Source organism: Cnephaeus nilssonii, assembly GCF_951640355.1.
Source record: "Cnephaeus nilssonii genome assembly, chromosome: 5".
Classification (NCBI taxonomy): Eukaryota; Metazoa; Chordata; class Mammalia; order Chiroptera; family Vespertilionidae; genus Cnephaeus; species Cnephaeus nilssonii.
In genome coordinates, this window is record NC_137076.1 from 108,452,349 (window position 1) to 108,476,728 (window position 24,380).

General features: G+C 61.4%; 1 protein-coding gene across 3 annotated transcripts in view; it reads left to right on the forward strand.

The window, feature by feature from the left end:
• MAD1L1 (mitotic arrest deficient 1 like 1) overlaps positions 1-24,380 on the forward strand; it is a 160,217-nt gene that overhangs the window by 98,341 nt on the left and 37,496 nt on the right. For all 3 annotated transcript variants that reach the window (XR_013813608.1, XM_079772904.1, XM_079772905.1), the window contains 3 exons: positions 8,538-8,594; positions 12,163-12,251; positions 22,816-22,906. Coding sequence is in view for 2 of the 3 variants with exons in the window: in XM_079772904.1 (XP_079629030.1) it covers positions 8,538-8,594; positions 12,163-12,251; positions 22,816-22,906 (237 nt within the window). In the remaining variant the exon portion in view is untranslated. The remainder of the gene's footprint in view (positions 1-8,537; positions 8,595-12,162; positions 12,252-22,815; positions 22,907-24,380) is intronic.

Below are 24,380 nucleotides of genomic sequence, written 5' to 3' on the forward strand. Positions count from 1 at the left end.
GGCTGGCAGTGTCCTCGGAGCTCACTGCCCAGCGTGGTCCCCGGCTCACACCTGCCACAGCCTGAGGCTGTCAGCGGGGCCTAGCCCTCCCCTTGGGGGCCTGAGGCAGCTGGCGCTGGGCCGCCTCCGCCGTCTCCACTTCTCCAGGCCCGCCTCACGGGGACGCAGCCTGGTTTGCCTGGACGGTCCAGTTGGGCAGAGAAAGTCTCCGACTGCCGTGGTCAGCATCGGTCACCAAGCCTTCCCTCGCCTCCTGGAGCAGAGGGGGGACCCGGGGGGAGGCGGGGGGCCAGGCTCGGCTGGCTCCACCACCACGCCTGCCGTGTTCTGCTCTGCTCGGCCACAGCCACGGGCGCACGCGCCATCCACACTGGGGCCCCTGTCACTCCCCCTTCCTCCTGGACACGTGCTGATGGGTCCTCCCGAGCAGGCCGGCCCCGTGCTGGCTCCTCCCCTCCGCCCAGGCCACCCTGCCCCCAGGTTTTCGTTGTGATGGAGATCCTGGCCCGCAGCTCCTGCTCCCTAAAGCCCTCCCTCCCTGGGGCAGGTCACCCAGGAGCAGCCTCAGTGCTCTGGACACTGGTGTGCGGCCCTCCCAGCAGGGGCGCTCATGGCCAGGGCAGCGAGGGCCCTGGCTCTTGGCCTCTGGGGTCTGCGGGACAGGGCGGTGGGTCCTTGCCCATACACCCTCCTTCGAACCCTATTCTGCACAGCAGACCCCCTTTACTTCCATAAGCGACCCCCAGGCCTGAGTGCTGTCTGGGAGGCCCAGGGCACATGGTGGGAGCCAGGCACTCCTGGGCTGGGCCAGCGGGCACTGCCTCCTGGCCTTTGGAGGGCCAGCCCCTGAGAGGAGAGGCTGACTGCCTCCAGGTGTTGCAAACGGCCGCTGTGCCCCCTGAGGGAATAGAGGTAGTGGCAGCACTTAGTGCTCCCAGGGCATCAGACCTGGAGCTCTGCCCAGAGGCCGGCCACTCCTGCTGACAGCTGCACACCTCCTGGCCTCCACCAGGGGGCAGCAGACAGAGCCACCCATCCTGCTCTCTGGCCAGGGTGGGACTGGGGTGTACCCAGGGAGCCCCCGGAAAGGAAGGGGACGGACAGGACGGGATGGGGCTCTTCCTCCTGTGCAGGCCAGGACCGCTCTCCTCTCCAAGGCTCCCTGGGACCTGGGCTGGGAGGGCCTCATCCTCCCCCTCCCCCCCACGCCCTTGCACTCTCCCCTCCTTCCTCCTCTCCCCTGGCCTCCTGCTGCTGCCCCTCCCTCTCCCCCCTTCTCGGCTGACCTGACTGCTCCCAACCAACGAGGACCCGTGGGCCCTGCACGGCCTCTGGTGGGCCTGTGACTGGTCTGCCCAGTGCCGAGTGCTCCCCTGGGGAAAAGCTGCAGCGGGTGGGGGGCCACCTGGTGCATCTCGAGGGCAGGGCGGGATTTGGGATGGTATGGGGGTCTGGGTAGGCTGGGTGGCGATGCCCGTGCAGGGTCTGCAGGGGGCGCTGCTGTCAGGGCTGCTGGCCAGGCTAGGACCCAGGGTCGAGTCAGAGGCCCGGCCTGTGGCAGCCAGTGCAGGGCACTTCCTCTCGAGGAGAAGGGTGCGGGAAGTGCTCCCCTCATCCCTGTGCACCTGCGGCCTGAGCAGTGGGGCGGCCTCACGCGGCCCTGCAGTGTGCAGCCCTCCGGGCCAGGGCCGGCCCTCTGTCCAGGCCTCTCGGGCCCAGCACCTCACAGCCACACAGATGCCTAGCGAGGCGGCCTTGCTCCACGAGGCACCAGCCACGCTGTGGCCACCTGGGCTGACCCTCGGCCTTGGGCCTCTGCCCAGGGCAGGGCTGCTCCCCGTTGCAGCCGAGGGGACTGAGGCCAGGCCTCCAACTCGGCGGGCACAGGCCTGTCCCTGGAACACCAGTGTCCGCGGGGGCAGCTGCGCTCCAGCAGCAGCCCTGAACCTTCCTCCCAGGCCCTGGGTGCCGCCCCATCACCAGGCTCTAGGCCTGCAGCTCCTGGGGCAGGTGGACCCCTGCACAGGTCGCCCAGTCCCGCCCAGCCCTGCAGCCCCAAGGAAGGGACAGACTGGGAGGTGCCCCGGCTTTGTCCTCACCCCCAGGTCACTCGGCCACATGCTGGACTGCAGCCCCAGGAGGGCCTGTCCTCTTCCTGGTCAGTAAGCAGAGCTGCGTGCCAGCCTCTGAGCACGGCCCCCACCTGGAGAGCTGAGCGCTCGGCGCTGCGAGCAGCCCATTAGCTGAGCACCGGGTTTGACACAGTAAAATCATGTGCCTGCGCGGACTCATTTGCTAGTGGAGCCATAGTGCCTCCCAGCCAGCTCATCCGTCACTCGTGCCCGAATGCGAACATCTGGGCACTCGCGCGGGGGGTGGGGGGCCTGCAGGGAGACCCCGCCGCCACGGCTCCCTCTCACGCCTGGCACGTCACTATCCGAAAGGCAGGGCCCAGGGCCTCGGAGGGAGGGATTGTCACTGGCCCCGTGGGAACTCCAGCTGTGCTGATGGAGGTGGGGACACCAGCTTTTCTCTCTCTCCCCACCTCCGCCTTTTCTTTTCTCCTTCCCCAATGGTCTTCCCTCCTTCCTCGCTTCCTCTCTGCTCTCTCTTCATGTCCGTCTATAGCCTCGCCCCTCTCTGTTCTCTCTCACCGCGTTTCTCTGCCCCTCTCTCCCCCATGGCCTCTCCCAGCGTCCCTCACGTCTAAGCTCCTGTTCACCTCATGCAGGGCCAGCAGCTTCTCCCGTGAGGGGCCAGACGGGAAATACTGTGGGCCGGGCGGCCCCACGGTCTCAGCCGGGCCACTCAGCTCTCAGCTGCATCTGGGAGCCGCCTGCGGGCCAGTAAGACTCACCGACTAAACGGGGACTGGACTGGGCGCAGCTGTCGAGGGCACAGCCCTGTCCGTGTGTTCTGGGACCTGCTGCTGGGTGAGGCGCAGGACGGCCAGGCCCGCCTCCCTCGGGGCTGCTGCGTGACCCGCCCCTCGGACCACGGGAGCCACATGCGGCCCCGGGAGGGCAGAGCCTCTCAGCAGAGAGCAGGGCCTCCGGGTGGCGCTGCTGGTCGGCCCTAATGGAACAGGTTTGACTCGGCAGACACATTTGAGTAAAACCAAGTGGATGAGCCGGGAGATCCCAGCGCCGTCTGTGCAGCCTGGGCCGCTTGGCCCGGTTTTATTTATTCCGTTTAATCAAGTGCTGATGTCGGGAGCAGCGTCCCGAGCCCTCCTGTGCTGACGGGGCATCGCTATGCAGCGCACGCCGCCTGAGTCGCATCCCAGCCTGGTTTGTTTCCCAATTTATTTAATTAAAACAGATGACAGCGCTGCTGGCTGCGGGAGGTCTGGGGGGAGCCCGGTTTCAGGCTGCAGCGATCGGAAGGAGCTTAGGGAAAAGCGGGCAGCATCGTGCTCCCATGTCCCCCGCCCAGTGAGCGTCCAGAGCAGCGTCTCCCTCCAGAGCCGGCTGCTCTCCCACCCCAGGCGCCCACCGGCCAGAGCCCATTCCCTGGCCCCTCCTGAAGGCGTTCCTCTGGGGGGGGCTCCTGGGAGGGCACCCACGGAGCAAAGTGGAACTCCGTCAGTTCAAATGGAGCCACCTACTAAGCGGGCGAACGGGAAGGGAGTGGCCCGGGCCCCGGGATGCTGTGCGCGGGCACACTGTGTGACGTGGGCGGGTGGCCTGCTCAGCACCCAGCGACACAGCGGCTCCGGGACCTGGGCAGAGGCGAGGCTGAGGGAGGGCTTTGCGGTGGCCTCGGGCGGGGCGGGGGGGGGGGTGAGCCGCCGGCGGCCAGGCCCTCACATGGGCGGCCAGGCCCTCAGGTGCCCCTCGTTTAGTTCTCCAGCTTCACAGAAGGGCGCACGGTGTCCAGCAGGCGAGGTGGTGACGCGGGCAGAGACCAGGCACCAGCTCGACGGGTGTGAGTGACGCGTGGGACCGTGTGCGTGGAGGCTGTCCTGGGGCGTCTCACGGCCACGTGCACACACAGCGAGACGGACACGCGCCGCCTGATTCCCACAGCCACCGCCCACCTGGCTCCTCCGTCTCTACGGGGACCTTGAAGAGCTCCTTTCTTGCCAGTTCGAGATGCAATCCCTGCGATTAGCTGTCGTTGTCCTGCTGCACCTGAGGTCCCGGGCGGGCCTGCTCCCCCGCCCCCCGGGAGTGTGCGCTCTGCCCTAACCCTCTCGCTCCCGCACCCCCCTGCCCTCTCAGCCACCGCGCTGCTGTGTCCGTGGGCTCCGCAGGCTGTCGGAGAGCAGTGGCGTCCTGAGGTGGTTTTCTTTCTGGGTCGGCTGTCTCCTTAGCATCGCGTCCTCCCTGTCCCGCCGTGTTGCCGCCAGTGGCAGCATCTGCTTCTCTAAGGCTCCGCAGTGCGCCCTGGCAGGGGCCACACCGCCTCCCGGTCTGCCGGGCAGCACGGGCGCTTCCGTGTCGTGGCTCCTGGGAGGCAGGCTGCAGGGAGCAGGGGCGCGGCTGTTTCTTCGAGATGCAGGTTTTATTTCCTTTGGACATATTCCCAGAGCGGGATCGTGGGCCATATGGCTCTGTTCTAATTTTAGTTCCCGTAGTGGCTGCTCCCTTTACATCCCCTCCCGCAGCGCCGCCGCGGCCCGCCAGCACCTGTGGTGTTGCCTGTCCTCGGTGGCCTTCCTGACAGGCGCGCTGTGGCTGTGGCTTAGGTCTCCGGCTGCCGGGCGTGCTGAGCGCCTTTCCAGGTACCGGGGGCCGCGTGTGCTCTTTGGGGCGTTTCTCAGCTCCTTTGCCCGTTCTCAATCGGCCCTGTTCTTCTGCTGAGCTACAGGCTCCTCGTGGACATAGGGCGCTAACCCTGTCGGGATGCGGTTTGCAGCTCTGCCCCGGCCTTGCGTCCTGCTGCCGGCTCCGCTGCCGTGTAGGAGCTGTTCGCTGCGTGCGGTCCCACTGGGTCATCGTTGCTTTTGTTGCCTGTGTGCTTGGTGTCACGTCCAAGAGACTGACACGATGAGCGGCAGGAGCTCCGTCCCGCGTTTCCCTCAGAGCTGCGTGGCTCTTTACGCGGCTCGATGTTCGCGCGGCCGGCACCGCGGACTGGGAGCCCGTCCTCCCGGGCGTGGCTGTGGCTGCTCGTCACTGGGCACTGTGTGTGTGGGGGGTTTGATTTCTTGTCTCCTGTCTCCTCTGTTCTCTCGGCCAGAGCGTCTGTTTTATGCCGGCGTCACACCGCTTTGACAGGACAGCTCTGCCGTGTGACTAGCGGTCCGGACGTGTGATGCCTCCAGCGTTGTTCCTCTGTCTCAGGGTTACTTGGACTCTTTGGGGTCTTCGTGGTTCTATAAGAATTTTAGAATTACTTTTTCCTTTCTGTCAAAATTGCCATTGAAGTTTTGTTTTGTTTATTTTTTTTGTTAACCCTCACCCGAGGACATTCTTCCATTAATTTATTTAACTTAATTTTTAAAATATAACTTTATTAATTCCAGAGAGGAAGGGAGCAGGAGAATGAGACAGCAACATGAATGATGAGAGAGAATCACTGATTGGCTGCCACACTGGGGATCAAACCCGCAACCTGGGCATGTGCCCTGACCAGGAATTGAACCGTGACCTCCTGGTTCATAGGTCAATGCTCAACCACTGAACTACACCGGCCAGGCCGTTAATATACATATATATATGTTTTTAGAGAGAGAGTGGAAGGGGGGGAGAGACAGAGAGACACATCAATTGGAGTTTGAGCCTCCAGCCGAGGTGCATGCCCCCGACCAGCATTGCACCTGTGACCCTTCCGTCTGAGGCTGACACTGTCCACTGAACCAAACCGGCCTGGGCGCCATGGAACCTATAGCTCAATACGGACATCTTAACATTAATACTTCTCCCATGAACGTGGACTATCTTTCCATGTTCTTCTTCAGTTTCTGTCATCAATGTCTATGGTTTTCAGTGTGCAGGTCTTTTACCTCCTTGGTTAAATGTATTTCTGAGTTTTTATTGTTTTTGATGCTATTTAAACGGGATTGGCTTATTTATTTTTAGATAATGTGTTGTTAATGTATAGAAATGCAACTTATTTTGTATATTATTTTAATACTAGAGGCCCGGTGCACGGAATTCATGCACAGGGCTGGGGGGGTCTCCTCAGCCCAGCCTGTACCCTCTCCAATCCAGGACCCCTTGGGGGATGTCCAACGCCCTTTGGGATCAGGCCTAAACTGGCAGTCAGACATCCCTTTCACAATCCTGGACCACTGGCTCCTAATCGCTCGCCTGCCTGCCTGGTCGCCCCTCACTACCCCCCTCCCACCCCCGCCGCCAGCCTGATCGCCCCCAACTGCTCCACCTGCCGGCCTGGTTGCCCCTCACTGCCCCCCCTGCCAGCCTAATCGCCCCCAACTGCACCCCACCCGTCAGCCTGGTCGTCCCTAACTGCCCCCCCTGCCAGCCTAATCGCCCCCAACTGCACCCCACCCGTCAGCCTGGTCGTCCCTAACTGCCCCCCCTGCCAGCCTAATTGCCCCCAACTGCACCCCACCCGTCAGCCTGGTCATCCCTAACTGCCCCCCCTGCCAGCCTAATCGCCCCCAACTGCACCCCACCTGTCAGCCTGGTCATCCCTAACTGCCCCCCCCTGCCAGCCTAATCGCCCCCAACTGCACCCCACCCGTCAGCCTGGTCGTCCCTAACTGCCCCCCCTGCCAGCTTGGTTGCCCCCAACTGCCCCCCCATGCTGGCCTGGTCGCCCCCAACAGCCCCCCCCCCTTGCCGGCCTGGTCACCCCACGCAGCCTGCTGTTCAGTCGTTTGGTCGTCCCTCACTAACCCCCCTGCCGGCCTGGTCATAGGAAGCCATCTTGTGAGGGCGTGAGGGTCAATTTGCATATTACCTCTTTATTATATAGGATGCTGCAACTTCACTGAATTCATTTCCTAGTATAGTTTTCTGGGGAAGTCTTGTTTTCTGTGAAGCAGGTAATTTCCTTTTTCCCTTCCTGTTTGGATGCCTTTTCTTTCCTTCTCTGGCCTGAGGACTGGCTGTGACGCCCACACCGTGTTGGACAGCAGTGCTGAGGGTGCCCTCCTTGTCTTGTTCTTGACCGTAGGGGCAGCCTGCAGCTTCCACACGGAGTGTGCTGTTAGCAGCGGGCTTGTCATGTCTGGTCTGCGTTATGTTGAAGTCTATCCCTTCGGCACCTCATTAACTTTTATCATGAAAGAAGGTTGAATTTTGTCAACTGCTTTCTGCATCTATCGACATGCTCACATCATGGTCATCCATGTGTGTGCATGTGGTCAGTCACATGGTTGGTTGGTGGGTGCTGAACATCCCTGGAATAGCCACTCGGTTATGGTCTGTGACCCTTTATCGCTGGTTCCGTCTGCTAATGTTGTGTTGAGAATTTTGCACCCACGTTTAGCAGGGATCTGGGCCTGTGGCTTCCTCCTCGTGGCGTCCTTGTGGGCCTTGGATGTGTGTGCAGTGCTCCCTCGCACCGGGAACTGGGACGTGCTCCCTCCGTTTGGTTCTGGACGAGGTGAAGGACTGGTGTTAGCTTTCTGTGAGTGTTTGGTAGAACTCACCGGGAAGCCACCTGGGCCTGGCTTCTGACCAGCCTCCTTGCGAGAGGTCAGTCTGTTCAGATTCCCGTCTCGCCGTGGCTCAGCCCGGTAGGCGGCGTGTTTCTGGGAGGGAGTTTACCCGGTTCCTCCGGGGTCTCCAGCCGTTGGTGTAGCTGTTCAGAGTCTGTGTGTCTGTGGCGTCCAGTGTAGTCTCCTCTTTCATTTCTGATTTTATTTATCTGAGTTCCTCCTTTCCCTCAGCTCATCTAGATCACGGCTGGTCAGTTTTGTTTATCTTTTTGAAAACCAGCTTCGTTCATTGATCTTTTCTATTCTTGTCCGTGGGTGGCCGTCTGAATCGATGCTGGGGGGGCGGTGACAGCTACAACTCCTACCCACCCCCACCCCCTGCCGAGCCCAGTCCGTTCCTTTGAGGTCACATGTGGGGATGCAGACTCGGCCTCGGTCTCGGGTGTCCAGTAAGGCTCTCAGACGTCAGTGCACACCGCACGGCCCTCAGGCTCATGCACGCACACCTGTGGGTCCTCCCCAGTCCCAGCTGCTGCTGCAGCTGTGGTCCCAGTGTAACCCCTGCTGCTGAGGGCGCACTGAGCCCAGACCAGTCAGCCCCTGAGTGCCCAGCATGGCCTCTGAGCATCTGGGGCCGAGGGAGGGAACCTTCCGTGTCTGTGCACCGGGTTGGGGGGTCCTTCGCCTGGTCCCCAAGTCCTGCTGGTGGCAGTGGGCGGGGCGTCAGGGGTCTCCTGGACGTTGGCCCCTCCTCCTCCGGAACCAAGGAGGCAACTGCTCTCCTGCCCCCAGGACATGACCCACCTCGTCTCCCCACGATGCCTCGCAGCCGCTCCAGCACAGGCTCCCAACTGCCCTCGGTTCCCCTCCCACCCCAGGTGCCAGCTCTTCCCAGGCTCGTCTGCGTGGGGTGGCAGAGATGGGGGGGCCCACTAACCCCACTTTCTGTCTTTTCTTGAAGGCTCAGCTGTCACAGGCGCTAGAGGAGCTGGGCAGCCAGAAGCAGAGAGCGGACATGGTGAGTCCGGGCCACGCCCTGGGGTCTCTGAGTGCAGAGGGAGGCAGGGCGGGGTGCCTTGGCCTGGCCCAGGGAGTTCCTGTCCCTCATGACGTGTCCTGCAGGCCTGTGTGGGCCCCGGCAGCCACGTCCCTTCTCATCAGAAACGCGGCGGGAGCAGAGCTGGCACGAGGTTTAGAAGCCGAGTCCTGGCTCCCAGAGACAGACTAGCTGCCTCAATGTGAGGACAGTGGGGGCAGGGACTGCGTCCTGCCCAGTCATGCCATGCCCCGGGGCCTGTGCCTTCAGCCCCGGGCGCCTGCCCATGCGTGTCCAGGCTGAGCCAGGACCTCCCTGCAGCCTGCGGCTTCGCTGCGGGACAGGCTGCTTCTGTTGGCGGGTCTCTGCCCAGAGCACATTGGCCCCGCCTCCCCGGGCGCTAGAGAAGCGAGAGCCCAGTGGGGGCGCAGGGGTGCAGGCAGGCGGGTGTCTCCCCACCACGGGGCGGGGGCGGGGGGAGTGGGGGCTTTGCGTGGGAGCGCGTCTGTCCTGTGCGGGCTGCGAGCCCCTTCCTGCTGCCCGGCCCTCGGCCTGCTCTCGGGACAGGGAGGCCATGGTGTCTGCGTGTGCTGGCTGCTCTGCCCAGGCCAGCTGGCTGGGTGCAGGGCGAGGCTGCCGCGGGCACTGGGCGGCCGGGGACCGTGTCACGGGCCAGAGCTCTGTTCCTGCATCTTCGCCTCCTTCACGTCAGCTCCCGACCTTGAGCAGGCCGCCCTCTGTTGAAGTGACATGTCCTTGAATTTGCATATCCGTCATGTCCTTGCTGTCACCACAGCTGTCGCCCCCACTGCAGGGTAGGGCTGGGAGGGCCTGGATCGGCCCCCGTGAGGGGCACTGGAGAAGGGGGTGGAGCGGGGCGGGGCGGGGCAGCGCGGGGCCGGCACAGCCCTGGAGCCCACGGGTGGCTGTGCGCAGGGCCTGGCGGGGGAAGATGAGGGGTGGCCAGGCGGTACTGGGGAGTGGTCACACTGAAGGAGAGGGCCCGGGGTCAGGGGTGACAGCAGGGTCGGGGTCAGGGTAACTTGGGGAGGGCATGTTTGGAGGGAGCATTGGACCTGAGATGCCGTGGACATGGCGCCATGCCTGCAGCGAGTCAAGGCAGCGAAGCCTCCGTGTCCTTGTGTCCTCGGATCCTGAGGCTGAGCCCCGTCAGGCAGCTCCCGCACCGCCATGGGCCTGGGGGGGCGGAGTCGGGGGCCCGGAAAGCAGTGCTCTGGCCGGGCTGAGGGGCCCGCCATAGGCCCCAGACGAGGGCTGCAGGACAGCCGCCTCCGCCTGTGTGGGCCTCACTCGGACCACATGTCTGTCCCCGGGGAAAGCCCCAGGACTCCTGGCCGCCAGGGGAGCCCTGCGGGGTCAGCCCGGGGACGGGGGTGGGGCGGGGCCGGACCAGGCGGCAGGTGAGTCCCTCCCTCCGTGACCCGGGCTGCGTGTGCCTCCCTGGCCTCCGTCACGTCCCTCACACGCTCCTTGTCAGGCCAGGCCTGGTGCTTCGCTGTGCTGGTGCCTGCGCTGCCCTCGCCTCCCCCGGCTGCAGCGCCACACCCGCCCTGGGCCCGCCGGCGCAGGAAGGTGGCGGCACTTCAGACTCCTCACCCCCGTCCCAAATGTAGCGTCTGGGACAGCGCCGCGGGCAGGTGCGCGGGCTCAGCCTCCACGTTTATGGGAGGCGTCCCTGGTCCTTGGCCAGTTCTCAGGCCTGGCGGTTCTCCCGTTCACACTCCCGGCCTCGGCGCTCAGCTCCCAGGCTCCCCGTGCCGGGAGCCACGCTCCACTTCATGATCAGGTCCGAGTCCTCACCACGCGGCCGTCCTGTCCAGGCCTCTGCCTCACGGCTGCTGCGGGGCATGGAGCCCCCTTGGTACTCGGAGGCCCGGGTCTGCCCTGTGCTCGCTCCCTGCGAGGGGACAGGCCGCTGCGGCACCCGTCTCCTGCCCATCTGTGGCTGGGCTTCCCTGTGCCCCTGTGCCCGCTGTGCCAGGCACACGGGGCTGTTTCCCTGAGACCCCGCGGAGGCCCCTCGGCCAAGGGACCTGGGGGAGGCCATTTCTGCGGCAGGAACTTTCAGATCCGCCACAGCCTCCTCAGCACAGGCCCCACCGGCCTCACCTCACCCCGAGACCCGGGCAAGCCCTGTGCTGGGGAGACTCCTGTTAGTGCTCAGCTCTCGGGGCCTTCCCCGCTCATGGCTCCACAGAGCTGTGCCCGCTCCCCGCCCCCCCCCCCCCCCCCCCCGGCAGGCACTCCAGCCTGCCAGGTGCTCTTGGAGGCGCCCAGAGGACTGGGTTAGCCCTCTGGTCTGTGGGGAGCAGGTGGGCGCCTCCTTCACAGGCAGGAGGACGCTCCCAGCTGCTGAGGGGCTGGGGTGTGATGGGAGCTGTGCCCCAGCGCCTGTGACCAGTGGGGGAGCAGGGCCTCAGAGGGGCCGTGAGGATGAGCCCGGCTGGCCCAGGGCCTTCAGCTGCTGAGGGCTCACTTGTCTGGCGCTCCTGGGGCCCCGGGAGGCCCTCCTTCCCGTGTCATGCAGCTGCCGGCAGCTCCCGGCAGCGGTCTAAGCAGCAGCCGCTCCCCTGGCACTCGATTCGTTTGGAGCAGGCACTGCGGGTAATTACGCCTCTTCGCTTAGGAGAGGAGCCGAGAGAGGAATGTCAATCTGTGCATTAGCTTTGGAGCTGGGAAGGGGCCGGGCCGGCCCTCCCTCCTGGAGATGTGGTTGGAAGGAAGCCGCCGGTCAGGGCACCGCTGGGAGAGGGCTCTGCCCGGCAGCAGGCCCAGGGCCCTCCCGCTCCCGTCCCGCCGCCTGTGCCTGGCAGGCGCCGTCCTCCCACTGGGCGTGGATGGTCCTAGGACAGGGCTCCGGCCTCTGTCGTTTAGCGGGGTCTCCCGGAAGATGCAGTCAGTTAGTCCTGTGTGTGTTTTCAAAGCAGCTCCATGAGGGTTTTCCTCGGTGAAGTGTGAACGGTGGTGGCAGGCTGCAGGGTTAATGCATTTGTCTTCCTGTCGCCCTGCGCTGGCTGACAGCACGTGAGCCAGCGCACATGGCCGGGGGCTCCGCTCCAACGGGCCTGGCTGAGGGCACCCCCTGCCCCATTCCCACAATCCAGCTGCTCACCCAGTCGCCCACCGAACCGTCCTCATGCTCAGCTCCCAGCAGCCTCTGCAAACCCTACTGGTTTCCTCCTTTTTTTTTTTTTTTTTAATACGTTTTATTGATGTTTTTACAGAGAGGAAGGGAGAGGGATAGAGAGTTAGAAACACCTATCAGCTGCCTCCTGCACACTCCCCACTAGGGATGTGCCCGCAACCAAGGTACATGCCCTTGACCGGAATCGAACCTGGGACCCTTCAGTCCGCAGGCCGACGCTCTATCCACTGAGCCACACCAGTTAGGGCAGGGTTTCCTCCTTTTACATATGGACGTCTTTAAGGAGTGTTTTAAATCGGTGACTAGAAGGTGGACGCTTCCAGAGCCTCTCTGTCTGGAGGGACGCCCGCGCGGTCCTGACTGACCCTGTGCTGTTTCCCGCAGCTGGAGATGGAGCTGAAGGTGCTGCAGACCCAGGCGGGCCCCGCCGAGCAGAGCGTCCTGCTGTCCCGGGAGGAGGCGAGCGAGCTCAGGTACGTCCCGCCCACCCGCTCCCCGTCCTGCCGCCCGGGGACACTGTCTTCTCCAGCCCCTGCCCTGCCCTCAGCTCCTCTGCACAGACGCGCCCACGGTGGGCCTTTCCCGCCTTCCTCAGGCTGGCGCTGGCCCGGCGTCTCGGTTTCCCGGCTCAGAGAGCTGGGCTCCTGCTGCACGGCCCTCGGTGCCTGTCTGTGGCCAGCAGAACCCTCTGCCTCGTGCGGCCTCCGGGGCGGCGGGTCTGCGCTCCCGGCTCCAAGGAAAGCCCACCCAGACGTGCTCCTCCTGCGAGGCGGCTCCCCTGTGCGTGGCCACGGACGCTGCCCGGTTCTCCCGGCCCCTCCGCACCCGCGTGTCAGGAGGAGGCGCTGCAGTCCTTCCCGGCCCCTCCCCCGCCTGGACCCGCAGCTCGTCCTTCGGAAGGCTTTCCGGAGGCCGTGCTGACCGCCTGCTCCCGGCCCCTTGGGTCCCCAGTGGCCGATGGGCACGTTGACACTGTCCCCCAGACTCCGGGTGCAGAGTAAGCACAACCCTGGCCAGTGCTCAGTGGTTAGAGCGCCAGCCCTCGACCCGAAGGGTCATAGGTCCGATTACCGGTCACGGGCACGTGCCTGAGCTTCAGGTTCAACCCCCGGCCCCAGTCGGCAGGGGTGGTGCCTCCTCCCGGGAGCCGCCTGGGAGCCTGGCCCGTGCCGCCACCGCTGCCCACTCAGACAGTCGCGTCTGCGTGGACCTGAGCGCAGCCAGGCGTGCGTCCAGTGTGTGTGGGCTGGCACGCTTTGGACTTAGTCATTTTTGCTTATTTTGTAAAATCTAAGATAAAGGCGTTATCATCAACATCTTGACGCGCTGGGTGGAGAATCAGCTGTGGGAAGCGACTGGCTCCTTAACAGAAATCAGGTCGCGTCTGTGGACACGCTCCGCCAGGAGGAGCCGCCCTTGGGGGCTGGAGTGGGTGTGACTGCATGCCCGCCGTCCCATTTGGGGTTCCCTGAGCCCTGGGTGGGCCCCAGCACAGGGATAGGGCCCCGGCCCGGCAGCGCGTGCGGTGGCCCCTCCTTCCAGGCCAGGTTCACCCCTGCGCCCCGTTCATGTCTCCACGTCCAGTCTCGTCCAAAACCACCAGGTGCCCGGCTTCCAGCACCCTCTTCACAGTCCCGCTCTGGGCCCGCCTCTCAGGCGGCTGCCCCGCCCTCCTTTGCATGTTGAAGGCCCCGCCCATCAGAAAATGCCTCTGTGTCCCGTCACCAGGTGACGACTGCTGTGGACCCAGCGCCCTCGGGCCAGTCCAGGCTGTGTGCTGTGTCTTTCCTGTGAAGCCACATGGGGCATGAGAGGCCGCCTTTCTGGTTTTGGGGAGTGGGCTGACACCCTGAGGAGAGTGCCCCCACAGCCCAGCCTTCCTGCTCCATCCCCCCTCTATGCTGTGTGGGGCCTCAGGCCTTCCTGCCACCCCTCCCCCTGCTGCTGCTGCCTCGTGTGGGGAGAGGTTCTGGAAGGACACACAGGTGGTGCCATTGCCGTGCACACCCACGTGCACACACACGCCTGCACACACATGCACGTGCACACACGAGCACACACATGCACATGGATCTGTGTAGAAGTCGCGTTGGCTGTATAACTCAGTGCACGGGTCTGTTTGAGGCACATGTACGGACGAAGCTACTCCTTTCAGGACAAGCGGGGACCGAAGACAATGGCAGCACCGAGGCCTCAGCTGGAGCAGGCTGGCTCTGCCGCTCCTGCTGCCGGGAGCCGCCCTCCCAGTCCCGAGCGGTGGCTGTGCTTTAGCAAACGGGTCGATGCGCTGACAACCCGAGCGGGGCCCTGCTGACCCAGGTCCCTCTGCCAGGAGCCACAGGGCAGCATCCGTCAGCAGGCCCAGGTACAGCCCCCGCCTGAGAGGGGCCGCCGGCCGGGAGGCACGGGGACGCAGACCTCACAGTGTGGGGCCCAGAGTGACCGGGACACACAGCCTCTCCTCAGGCCCAGCGCCAGGAGTCACGGCCGAGAGCCAGGACAGCCGTCACTGGCAGTCACCCGACAAGGACGTTCGAGCGATGTTGTAAAATGGCTTCAGTAAAGTATGCATCCTTGTCAACAAATGAAGAAGTGTAACCTCAACAGAAGAAAGGAAAAAGTGTTTTTCAAGGATCAAACAGAAAGTGCAGGCCTGGACGGGACAGAAACCAGGGTAGGAGCTCGCTGGCTGGCGCAGCAGCAGGTCCCAGGCAGAGGCGTGACTCCGGCTGGTCGGGAGCAGTCCCTGTCAGCGGGAGGCCGACCGGGAAAGAGCAGCGAGGAAAGCGCCGCAAGTCCTGGGGACAGAGCCAGGCGGCCTTCCAGGTGGGGTCCTGGTGGGGGAGCGGAGGTGGCGGGCACAACACCCGATGGGCGGCGGGCACACCCCAGGAGCCGAGAAGCTGGGTGAGCCCCCACTAGAAAACCACGCAAGTCCACACGTGGCACCTGCCAGTTAGTCCTCTGAGTCGGAGACGCGGGGAACACCCTGACAGGAGCGAGGGAGCGGCACCGAGTGACAGCAACGCGTCTCATCCAAGCCACGAGGCCGGAATGCAGTGCGCACACGTACCAGGTTCCGAGGGGAGAGCTGTCAGCGGCGGGCGAGGAAGTGTCCTTCGGGGGTGGAGGGAAGTCGGTGTTGTCAGATCAAGGAAACCACGACCGTTTGTCACCCGCAGAGCCGAGCGCAGGGCTGAGGAGCTGGCCCAGGGGAGGGTCGGCGTTTCCCGTGGAGAGCGACGTGGGGCCAACGGGACAGTGGGCGACTGCTCCTCACCTGTGTCTCACACGCGGGCTTAGCACCTGTGAGGTCGCGGACCGTGCTCAGTGCGCAGAGGAAGCGCGGGGCCTGCGGGGACCACCCGCCTGCCGAGGGCTCTGCTTGCTGTGGCCGCTGTGCCTGCAGCGGCTGTGACGCGGAGCCGGCTGCGTGGCTTCAGCGCCCACGCTCGGGGCGGGCCGGGCGCCACTCCGAGGCCGCGCATAAGCCTGTGTGGAGCTTAGGGAGGTGGGTGGGGTCAGAACGAGAGGTTTCGGTTCCTCTGTGTCCTCCGTTTCGGCCCTGGGGGTGCCGGGCCTCGTCTTGGCGTCGCCTATTTCCTACGGCAGCCAACGCTGGACTCTGCTGGCGGCTCGGTCCTCTGCGCATCCTCCTCATGCGGCCCTTCAGATCTGTCACCAGCTCCTTCTTCCTTTTGACTTCGGCGAGTTCTTTATGCTCTTGGCATTTCCATTGCCAGTCTGGTCAGCACTTATTGGCCCTCAGTCCCTAGCTTGTCTTTTCCTCTTATCAGTGTCTTTAATGCAGCAGAAGTTCCTAGTTTTGGTCAAGTCCAATTAATCATTTCAATGGAACACCTTTTTTTGGATGCCGAGTCTGAAAACTCCTTGCCTGACCCTAAGTATCAAAGATTTTTCACCTGTGTTTTTTCTGAAAGTTTTATAGTTTCACATTTTACATTTAAGTCTCTAATCCAACAAGAATAAGAAATAAAAGGCATCCAAATTGGAAAGGAGGAAGTAAAACTCTCATTATTCACAGATGACATGATATTGTACATAGAAAACCCTAAAAACTCCACCAAAAACCTACTAGATTGAATAAATGAATTTGGCAGTGTGGCAGGATACAAAATCAACACCCAAAAATCAATGGCTTTTTATACACCAATAATGAATTGTCAGAAAGAGAAACTAAACAAACAATCCCATTTACCATTGCAACAAAAAATATAAGATACTTAGAAATAAACTTAACCAAGGAGCCAAAGACCTGTACTTGGAAAACTACAGGATGTTGAAAAAAGAGATAGAAGAAGATCTACACAAGTGGAAGAACATACCGTGTTCATGGATTGGTAGAATCAGCATCATTAAAATGTCCCTACTACCCAAGGCAATCTACAGATTCAATGCACTCCCCATTAAAACACTGACGGCATATTTCACAGACCTAGAACGAACCCCCAAAAACTCATACGGAATAAAACAAGATCCCGAATAGCTGCAGCCATCCTGAGAAAGAAGGATCTCTTGCCCTCTTAAGCGTCAGGGAGGGGCTGGAGAGTATCATGCTAAGTGAAGTAAGTCCGTCAGAGAAAGACAAGCATCACATGATCTCAGATGTGGAATCCAATTAACAAAATAAACTGATGAACGGAGTGGACCCGGAGACATGGAAGCAGGGAACAGAGTGCGGAATCTCGGAGGGAGGGCGGGGTGCGGTTGGGATGGGAAGTAATCAACCAAAGGACTTGTATGTGTGTCTGCATAACCCATGGACACAGACAACAGGGTGGTGAAGGCCTGGGGGAGAGGGGGCGGTGGGGGTGGTTTGGAGGGGGTCCATAGGGGAAAGAGGGGGACATATGTAATCTTTTCAACAATAAAGAATTACTAAAAACATAAATAAATCTCAGCTCCACGTCAGGTAAGTTTTGTGTGAGATGTGAGGTTTAGGTCAAGGTTTATTTTGTCTTATTTTTTGCCTGAAGATGTTAGATGGCTCAGCACTGGGTGGGTAAAGGCTGTGTCCTCCCTGACCCCGTGCCTTTGTCACAGTGAGTCGGCATGTTCCTGTTCCGGGCTCTGATTGGCTGTCTTAACCCGGGCTCATCCCCTCACCACTGTCTCCATCTCTGCAGCCTGTGATCACTTCCAGGACCCGTCAGTGTGATTCCTTCAGGTCCATTCCTGCTGCTCAGGGCTGCTTGGCCAAGCTCATCCTCCTGGCTTCCCCTGTGAATGCTGACTCGGCACCGGGTGCCGGCTATGGTGACCTGGCCGTAGTCAGGAGGAGCTGCATCCCCGGGGTCCCACTCCACACACGCGGCCCTCGCTTGCTCAGGCCTGATTTCTCCTCGGCGTTTTACTCAGGCACAGACCCTGTTGTTTGGGCAGATTCGTCCCTCAGTGTGTCGTCTTGTATCCACTGTAAGGCTGCTTCATTGTGGTTTACTACTGCACCTTATCCTATCTAGTAAAGAGGGAATATGTAAATTGACCGTCACGCCATAACAAGCTGTCTGCGCCCACAGCAGAGGCAGGGATTCCGTAACACTAGATGGCTGCTCCCACAGCAGAGGTGGGGATCCTGTAACACAAGATGGCTGTGCCCACAGCGGAGGCCAAGTTTCCGTAATGAGCCTTAGCAAGCAATTAGCAGGGACCTGAGGCTGCTTGGCACTGGGCCGGGGCAGGGTCCTGAGGCTGCGCCCCCCGCCTGGTGGGGCTTGACAGGAGGCCTCAAGGCATGCCCCCTGCCCTGGCCCAGGCCAGGGGACCTCAGGCCACACACCCCACCCTGGCACTGGGCCGGGGGACCTGAGGCTGTGCCCCCCAACCGGCAGGGCTTGACAGGAGTGGGGCCAACCGGGTATGGATCTAGCCCAATGGGGGGTAGGGCCGGCCGGGTCTGGGTCTCGCGCGATTTTGAGGCACACGTGGGTGGGCGGGGACTTGACTCTGAGTCCCGTGGCGCACCCCAGGCTCTGACAGGAGGAAGATTTTCATATACATTTTACTAATTTTCTCCCATCTCTGACACTTCTATTACAGAGAAAGGGCAAATAGCAATATTAAAATATTTCCTCTAATTAATTCCTTTTTAATGTGCACGAATTTCATGCACCAGGTCACTAGTCATTGTATAGAAGGGATTGGCGGAATCACAGTACCAGATATCGAGTTAGACTACAAAGCCACCGCACTCAGAACATCCTGGTACTGGCACAAGAACAGGCATATAGATCAACGGAACAGAACAGGGATCCCAGAAATCGACCCAAGCCATTACGCTCAATTAATATTTGACAAAGGAGGCAAGAGCATTCAATGGAGAAAAGACAGTCTCTTCAATAAGTGGTGTTGGGAAAATTGGACAGACACATGCAAAAGAATGACGCTAGACCACCAGATTGCACCATACACAAAAATAAACTCAAAATGCATAAAGACTTAAATGTAAGTCATGAAACCATAAAAATCCTAGAAGAAACCATAGGCAGCAAAATCTCAGACATCTCTCATAGCAATATGTTTACAGATACATTTCCTAGGGCAGTGGTCGGCAAACTCATTAGTCAACAGAGCCAAATATCAACAGGACAACGATTGAAATTTCTTTTGAGAGCCAAATTTTTTAAACTTAAATTTCTTCTAACGCCACTTCTTCAACATAGACTTGCCCAGGCCGTGGTATTTTGTGGAAGAGCCACACTCAATGGGCTAAAGAGTTGCATGTGGCTCGCGAGCCGCAGTTTGCCGACCACGGTCCTAAGGCAAAGGGAACTAAGGAGAAAATAAACAAATGTGACGACATCAAAATAAAAAGCTTCAACCCAGCAAAAGAAACCATCAACAAAATGAAAAGGGAGCCCACTGCATGGGAAAACATAGTTGGCAATGATACATCTGATAAAGGTTAATATCCAAAATATATAAGGAACTCATACAACTTAACAAAAGGGAGACAGACAATTTAATTCAAAATGGGCAAAGGACCTAAATAGACACTTTTCCAAAGAGGATATACAGAAAGCCAAGTGACATATGAAAACATGCTTAAATACACTGATCATCTGAGAGATGAAAATCAAAACGACAATAAGTTACCATCTCACACCTGTCAGAATGGCTATCATCCACAAATCAACCAATGACAAGGGCTGGTGAGGATGCGGAGAAAAGGGAACCCTAGTGCACTGCTGGTAGGAATGCAGGCTGGTGCAACCATTATGGGAAACAGTATGGAATTTCCTCAGAAAATTAAATACGGAACTGCCATCTGACCCAGTGATCCCACTTCTAGGATTATATCCTCCAAAGAAACCCGAAACACCAATCAGAAAGGATGTATGCACCCCTGTGTTCACAGCAGCACAATTTACAATCACGAAGATCTGGGAGCAGCCCAAGTGCGGGCCCTGTCACCTGGCAGATTCATCCCTCAGGGTGTCTTGTACCCACTGTAAGGCTGCTTCATTGTGGTTCACTATTGCACCTTATCGTTATATAGAAGGGACTAGTGGCCTGGTGCACGAAATTCATGCACATTGAAAGGGAATTAGAAGAAATATTTTAATATTGCTATTTGCCCTTTATAATAGAAGTGTCAGAAATGAAAGAAAATTAGTAAAATGTATATGAAAATCTTCCTCCTGTCAGAGTCTGGAGCACGCTGCGGGACCCAGAGTCAAGTCCCCGCCCACCCACGTGCGCCTTGAAGTCGCAGGAGACCCAGACCTGGCTGGCCCTACCCCCGTCAAGCCCTGCTGGGCAGGAGGCGCAGCCTCAGGTCCCCCGGCCCGGCACTGGGTGGGGGCGCAGCCTCAGGTCCCCCGGCCCGGCACTGGGTGGGGGGGGCGCAGCCTCAGGTCCCCAGGCCCAGCACTGGGGCGGGGGATGTGGCCTGAGATACCCCATCAAGCCCTGCTGGGCTGGGGGGCGAAGCCTCAGGTCCCCCGCCCCGGTGTCACGCAGCCTCAGGTCACTGCTGATCGCTTGTTACGGGATCCCCGCCTCCACTGTGGGCGCAGCCATCTTGTGATGGTGTGAGGGTTAAGAGAGAAACATCAATGACAAGATAGAATCATGGACCGGCTGCCTCCTGCACGCCCTACACTGGGGATCAAGCCCGCAACCGGGGCATGTGCACTGACTGGGAATTGAACTGTGACCTCCTGGTTCATAGGTCGATGCTCAACTACTGAGCCATGCCAGCTGGGCAGGAATTTGTTTTTTTAGTTGTTCACCTGTATCCAGTTTTCTGAGGGTTTTTAGTCTTTATTTTTGGTTGATTCCTTGCAGTTTTCCAAGTAGATACTCTGTTGTCTATAAACTTGGTCAGGCTTACTAATACAAGCCTCAAGTGGGACCTGGCACTCAAGGCTTTGTGGTCACCATCTGACTACGTATGTTTTGTTCTCTGAGCGGGCGCCCTGCGCCGGCGATGACCTCAGGCACAGGGTGCAGGGGAGAGCAGGCTCGGCCAGGCGCCTGGTGGGGGCCACGCGGGCTCCCCCAGAGTGTGATGTTTGCGGGAGGTGTGCTGGGCGGCTGGGTCGCGATGTACAGGTTCCCGTCTCCTCTCCTTGATCATGAGCGCACGTTGAATTTCCTCAGGTCCTGCTTTTCCTAGACTTGAGTGGTAGGTCCTGTGTTTGCCCTTTAGACTTGCCGTACGGTCAGCGACGTTGGTGTACTTGTCAGAGCTGAATAGTCGACACCCCGAGATAAACCCTCCGGGTTGTGATGTGTTGTTCTTTGTGTGTATCAGGGACTCAGCCTGGCGATGTCTTGTTGTTGACTGCGCCCGTGTTCGTGAGGGATGTCGGTCCGCGGTTCTCCTTGATCGCGCTGTCCTTGTCTGGTTCGTGTCCGCGTAGTGCGGCCTCCTAGGGACTCGGAGCGGCCCTCTCCCTCCCGTGTCCTGGAGAGCTCGGCTTTGAGGAGCAGATGCAATGGGGCTGTGGTCTGAGCGCTGACCCTGCACGTGGGTCACACACACCCCCCTCCCCCCTCCCCCCGTGGCAGGTCTGACCGGCCCTGCAGCCGCCTGTGTCTGGTCCTGACGCAGCCCCTGCTCACAGCAGAATGGCGTGGACTTCACACAGGTGCAGCAGAGCACGGAGCCCTGCATGCCGTCTTCCTTCTCGGGTTCACACCTCACGTGACGGGCACCCCTGGCATTGGGTGTCTCTGAGTCACCGGCAGGCTCGCTTGTTCGCCCAGCACGGCCGGCCCAGGGCACCAGGGGTCCCTGTGCCTCGTCTCTGCGTCCGGTGCCCTGTGCCCCTCAGTCTCTGTCTCCCTGACACCGTAGCGCTGGCCCATCTGCCGGCCTGCTGTCTCCTGCGACACTGAGGTTCTGGGGGGCAGAGGCCACCCCGTGTGAGTGCCTTCTTGTCACACCAGACCCGCAGCTCCCTCCTCAGTTCATCTCCTAAGGCTCACATTTTACTGTCAGCAGCGGGGCCAGCGCTCTTCAGCACGGTGCTCAGCCTCCTCGGCACATAGGCGTCTGCCGGCGCCCAAGAGCACAGACAGCCAGGTCCGCCACCATGCGGTCCAGCCACCCTCCTCTCGTTTCCAGAAACACGCTCTTCCCTCTGAGCCCGCCTCCCAGCTCTCTTACCTCCTGTTCCAGCTCGCCCGGGCCCACCCTCAGGACCTCGCCAAACGGTTACCTTCCAAACGCCGCTCCAAACCACACCCTGGGTTAGGGCTTCGACACAGGGCGAGGGGCAGGCATTCGGTCCACGCAGGACCCTCCTGTGAGTGCCCGAGCCTGGGTCACCCCCACACCCAGTCCCTGCCGAGGATTTGGGTGGTCGTTTAAGGCCATGGCCACTGATGTCTGCAGTGAGCCTGCCATGCTCGGCGCTGGACACGCAGAGTGGCTGGCGACCGAGAGGACAGAGGCACCAGCGGTGACAGCGTGGCACGGCCGAGCTCTGAGTGCGGGCAGCCAGCAGGCGCGGGGGTGGGGGGCCCAGGACCCTTGGGAGATGGGCCTGCACTGCCTCCGCTCCCGCCCCGCCCTCCCCTCCAGCCCCAGGCAGCTCCCACGGCACCTGTTCCCAGTCACTCTTCTCTCAGGGTCCCGGTGGGGGCATGTTCCTTACAGGTGCTCCAGGCAAGAGAGCAACCACCTCTCCCAGCGGATTTCTACACACTCCCATGTGCGCACACATGCAAGTGCACGCAACCTCTCATAGCACACTCACATGCGCATGTACACACACGTGTAATGCACATACAACATGCTTGTGTAATTATGTGTGCACATGCACATTCGTACATGTGTTTGGGCACACATGAGATACACACTCACATGCAAACATGTGTACACACATGCACGCGCTCTCTCATTTAGTCGTTCTCTTGCTCTCCCCTCTGCTTCGACCAGGTGCCAGGTGCCTGGATAGGAGGACAGGCAGGACGGCCCGTGTGAGACGCGTGGACGGGGTGGTTCGCCAGGGCTGCTGCACAGCAGGGCCGACTGTGCCGCTTCACTACCCGCCTGCAGCTGACAGACACTGGTTTGAATCCAGCCCTCGAGGACACGCACTCACGAGCCTTCAGAATCCAAATCCCGTTTTCAAAAGGGCCTCAGAGGCACAGCGTGCCCGAGGGAGGGGGCCTCCTGGAGGTGACCCCACCCCGCACGGGGGCGCCTCTGCCGGCCTCCAGGCCCTCCCCACTGTCCCCACCGTCCCCACCATCCCCACCGTCCCCAGAGCCTGTCTCTGCTACTCGTCCCACATGGTGCTCTCGTGTCTCCTCGTCGTTTCTGGGACAGTGTCCTCCGCAGCCCTCTCACCTGGGCTCCACCTGTCCCGCCTCCGCCCAGTGTGGTCCCCGGGACGCCCTCCCGTCAGGGCTTCTCCATCGGAGCAGAGGCCGTGGTGGCAGTGCCAGCCTCTGCCTGGGCCCTCTTACGGCGTTTTAACGTCCTCCGTGGACGTCGTAGTCTCACGTGTGTGTATTTGGGGACAGAACTTGGGGTCTCTCTCATGACCGCTCTCCCCGCAGGGCGAAGGTGGAGGAGCTGGAAGGGGAGCGCAGCCGCCTGGAGGAGGACAAGCGGAGGCTGGAGGCGCAGCTGGAGCACCTCACCCTGCAGGTGAGCCCGTCCGGGAGCCAGGCCCTCCCGTGTCCCTGCGCCCACACCCCCTCCTCTGCGCACGCACCGCCTGCTCACCGGGAGCGTGTGTCCCAGGCCCCGAGAGGACACCTGCCCACGGGGCTGACGGGCCAGGCCGCAGCGGGTCCGTGTGTCTGCGCCGCCAGGGGCGGGTCGTGGTGTGGCTGGCCGAGCCCCGCCCCCGGCAGTGGGGAGGTTGGCCTGCTGTTCACACCGTGCAGCTTCGCTGCTTTAGTCTCTGTCCCCTGTGTGCATTGTCCTGTGGCAGGAGACCTGCAGGTCACCGCCACCCAGGTCTGGGCAGGCCCTCGCTTTTTATTGTGACACCTACTCGAGGCAAACCCATCCCGTGTTCATGGCCACTTCCTGGAGACGCGGAGGTGACAGCCGTGAGGGAGCCAGGCGCAGGGAGCGGCCGGCTGTGCGCAGCCTGTCAGCTCAGACACCGGTGGGCCGCGGCCTCGCTGGAGAGCCGGCTGCTGGCAGGTGGAGCCTGGCGGCAGCGGCGCAGTCAGAGGCGCTTGGGGGCGCGTTCTGGCTTTCTCATCCTGCAGCCTAGATCGCTGACTGCTCCGGCCTCCCCCATCGGCCGTCAGTGAGCCCCGCTACCGTCGTCTCTTTCCTGCTCCGGACACGGGCGCCACCGGCAGGGGCTGCGCAGGGCAGAGAGGCAGAGGCCAGCACTCAGGCAGACGTGGTCTTTCTGGTGGTGGCAGGAGGACAAGGAAACCTCACGTCTGGCTCAGCGGCGGGTCCAGGTGGCGGGATGGGCGTGCAGAGTGACGGGGACCGGGGGGAGGAGAGGGCCTTCATGGCGGGTCCAGCCTCTGAGGCCGCAGGTGTGAGCTGGGACTCAGCCCCCGGCTGGTGGCTGCAGGCTGCAGGGCTTTGCCCTCTGAGCCCCCAGTGTGTCCTTGATAAAGTCAGGGAAGTGACGCCACACGTGCCCACCACGCCCGGCACACGGTCGATGCTTGGTAAACGCTCACGTCCATCTGTCGCCGCCTCCCTTTTCCTTCAAGAGGACAAGACCTCATCTCCTCCTCTGCCCGGGCCTGGGAGCAGCAGGAGAGCGCGGACGCCCTCCCGGCGCCTGGCCGCAGCTCGGCAGGCGGGAGCCCCTCGCCCCTCTGCCCTGGCTGCACAACTGCAGTGGCCGTGGCCGTGGCCGGGGAGCCAGATGGAGAGGCGGGGAGGGCCCCCAGCGTTCAGCTCGCCTGGCGTGTGTCCGCCGAGTGTCCGCCGTGTGTCAGCCTGCTGCTCGAGTGTCCTGTGCGAGCCCCTCCCCCCTCCCTCTGGAGGAGTCTTGGGGTTGGGCCGCTTCAAGGAAGATTGATTAAGCTCAGCTGCGGCTGCCGTAATTGGGAGCCTGTGCCTGGAGCGGGCTCGCTACTCAGAGCTTCTGGGAATCAGTTCCCAGCTGGGCGGGAGGGAGCGGCGCTCCTTACGGCTC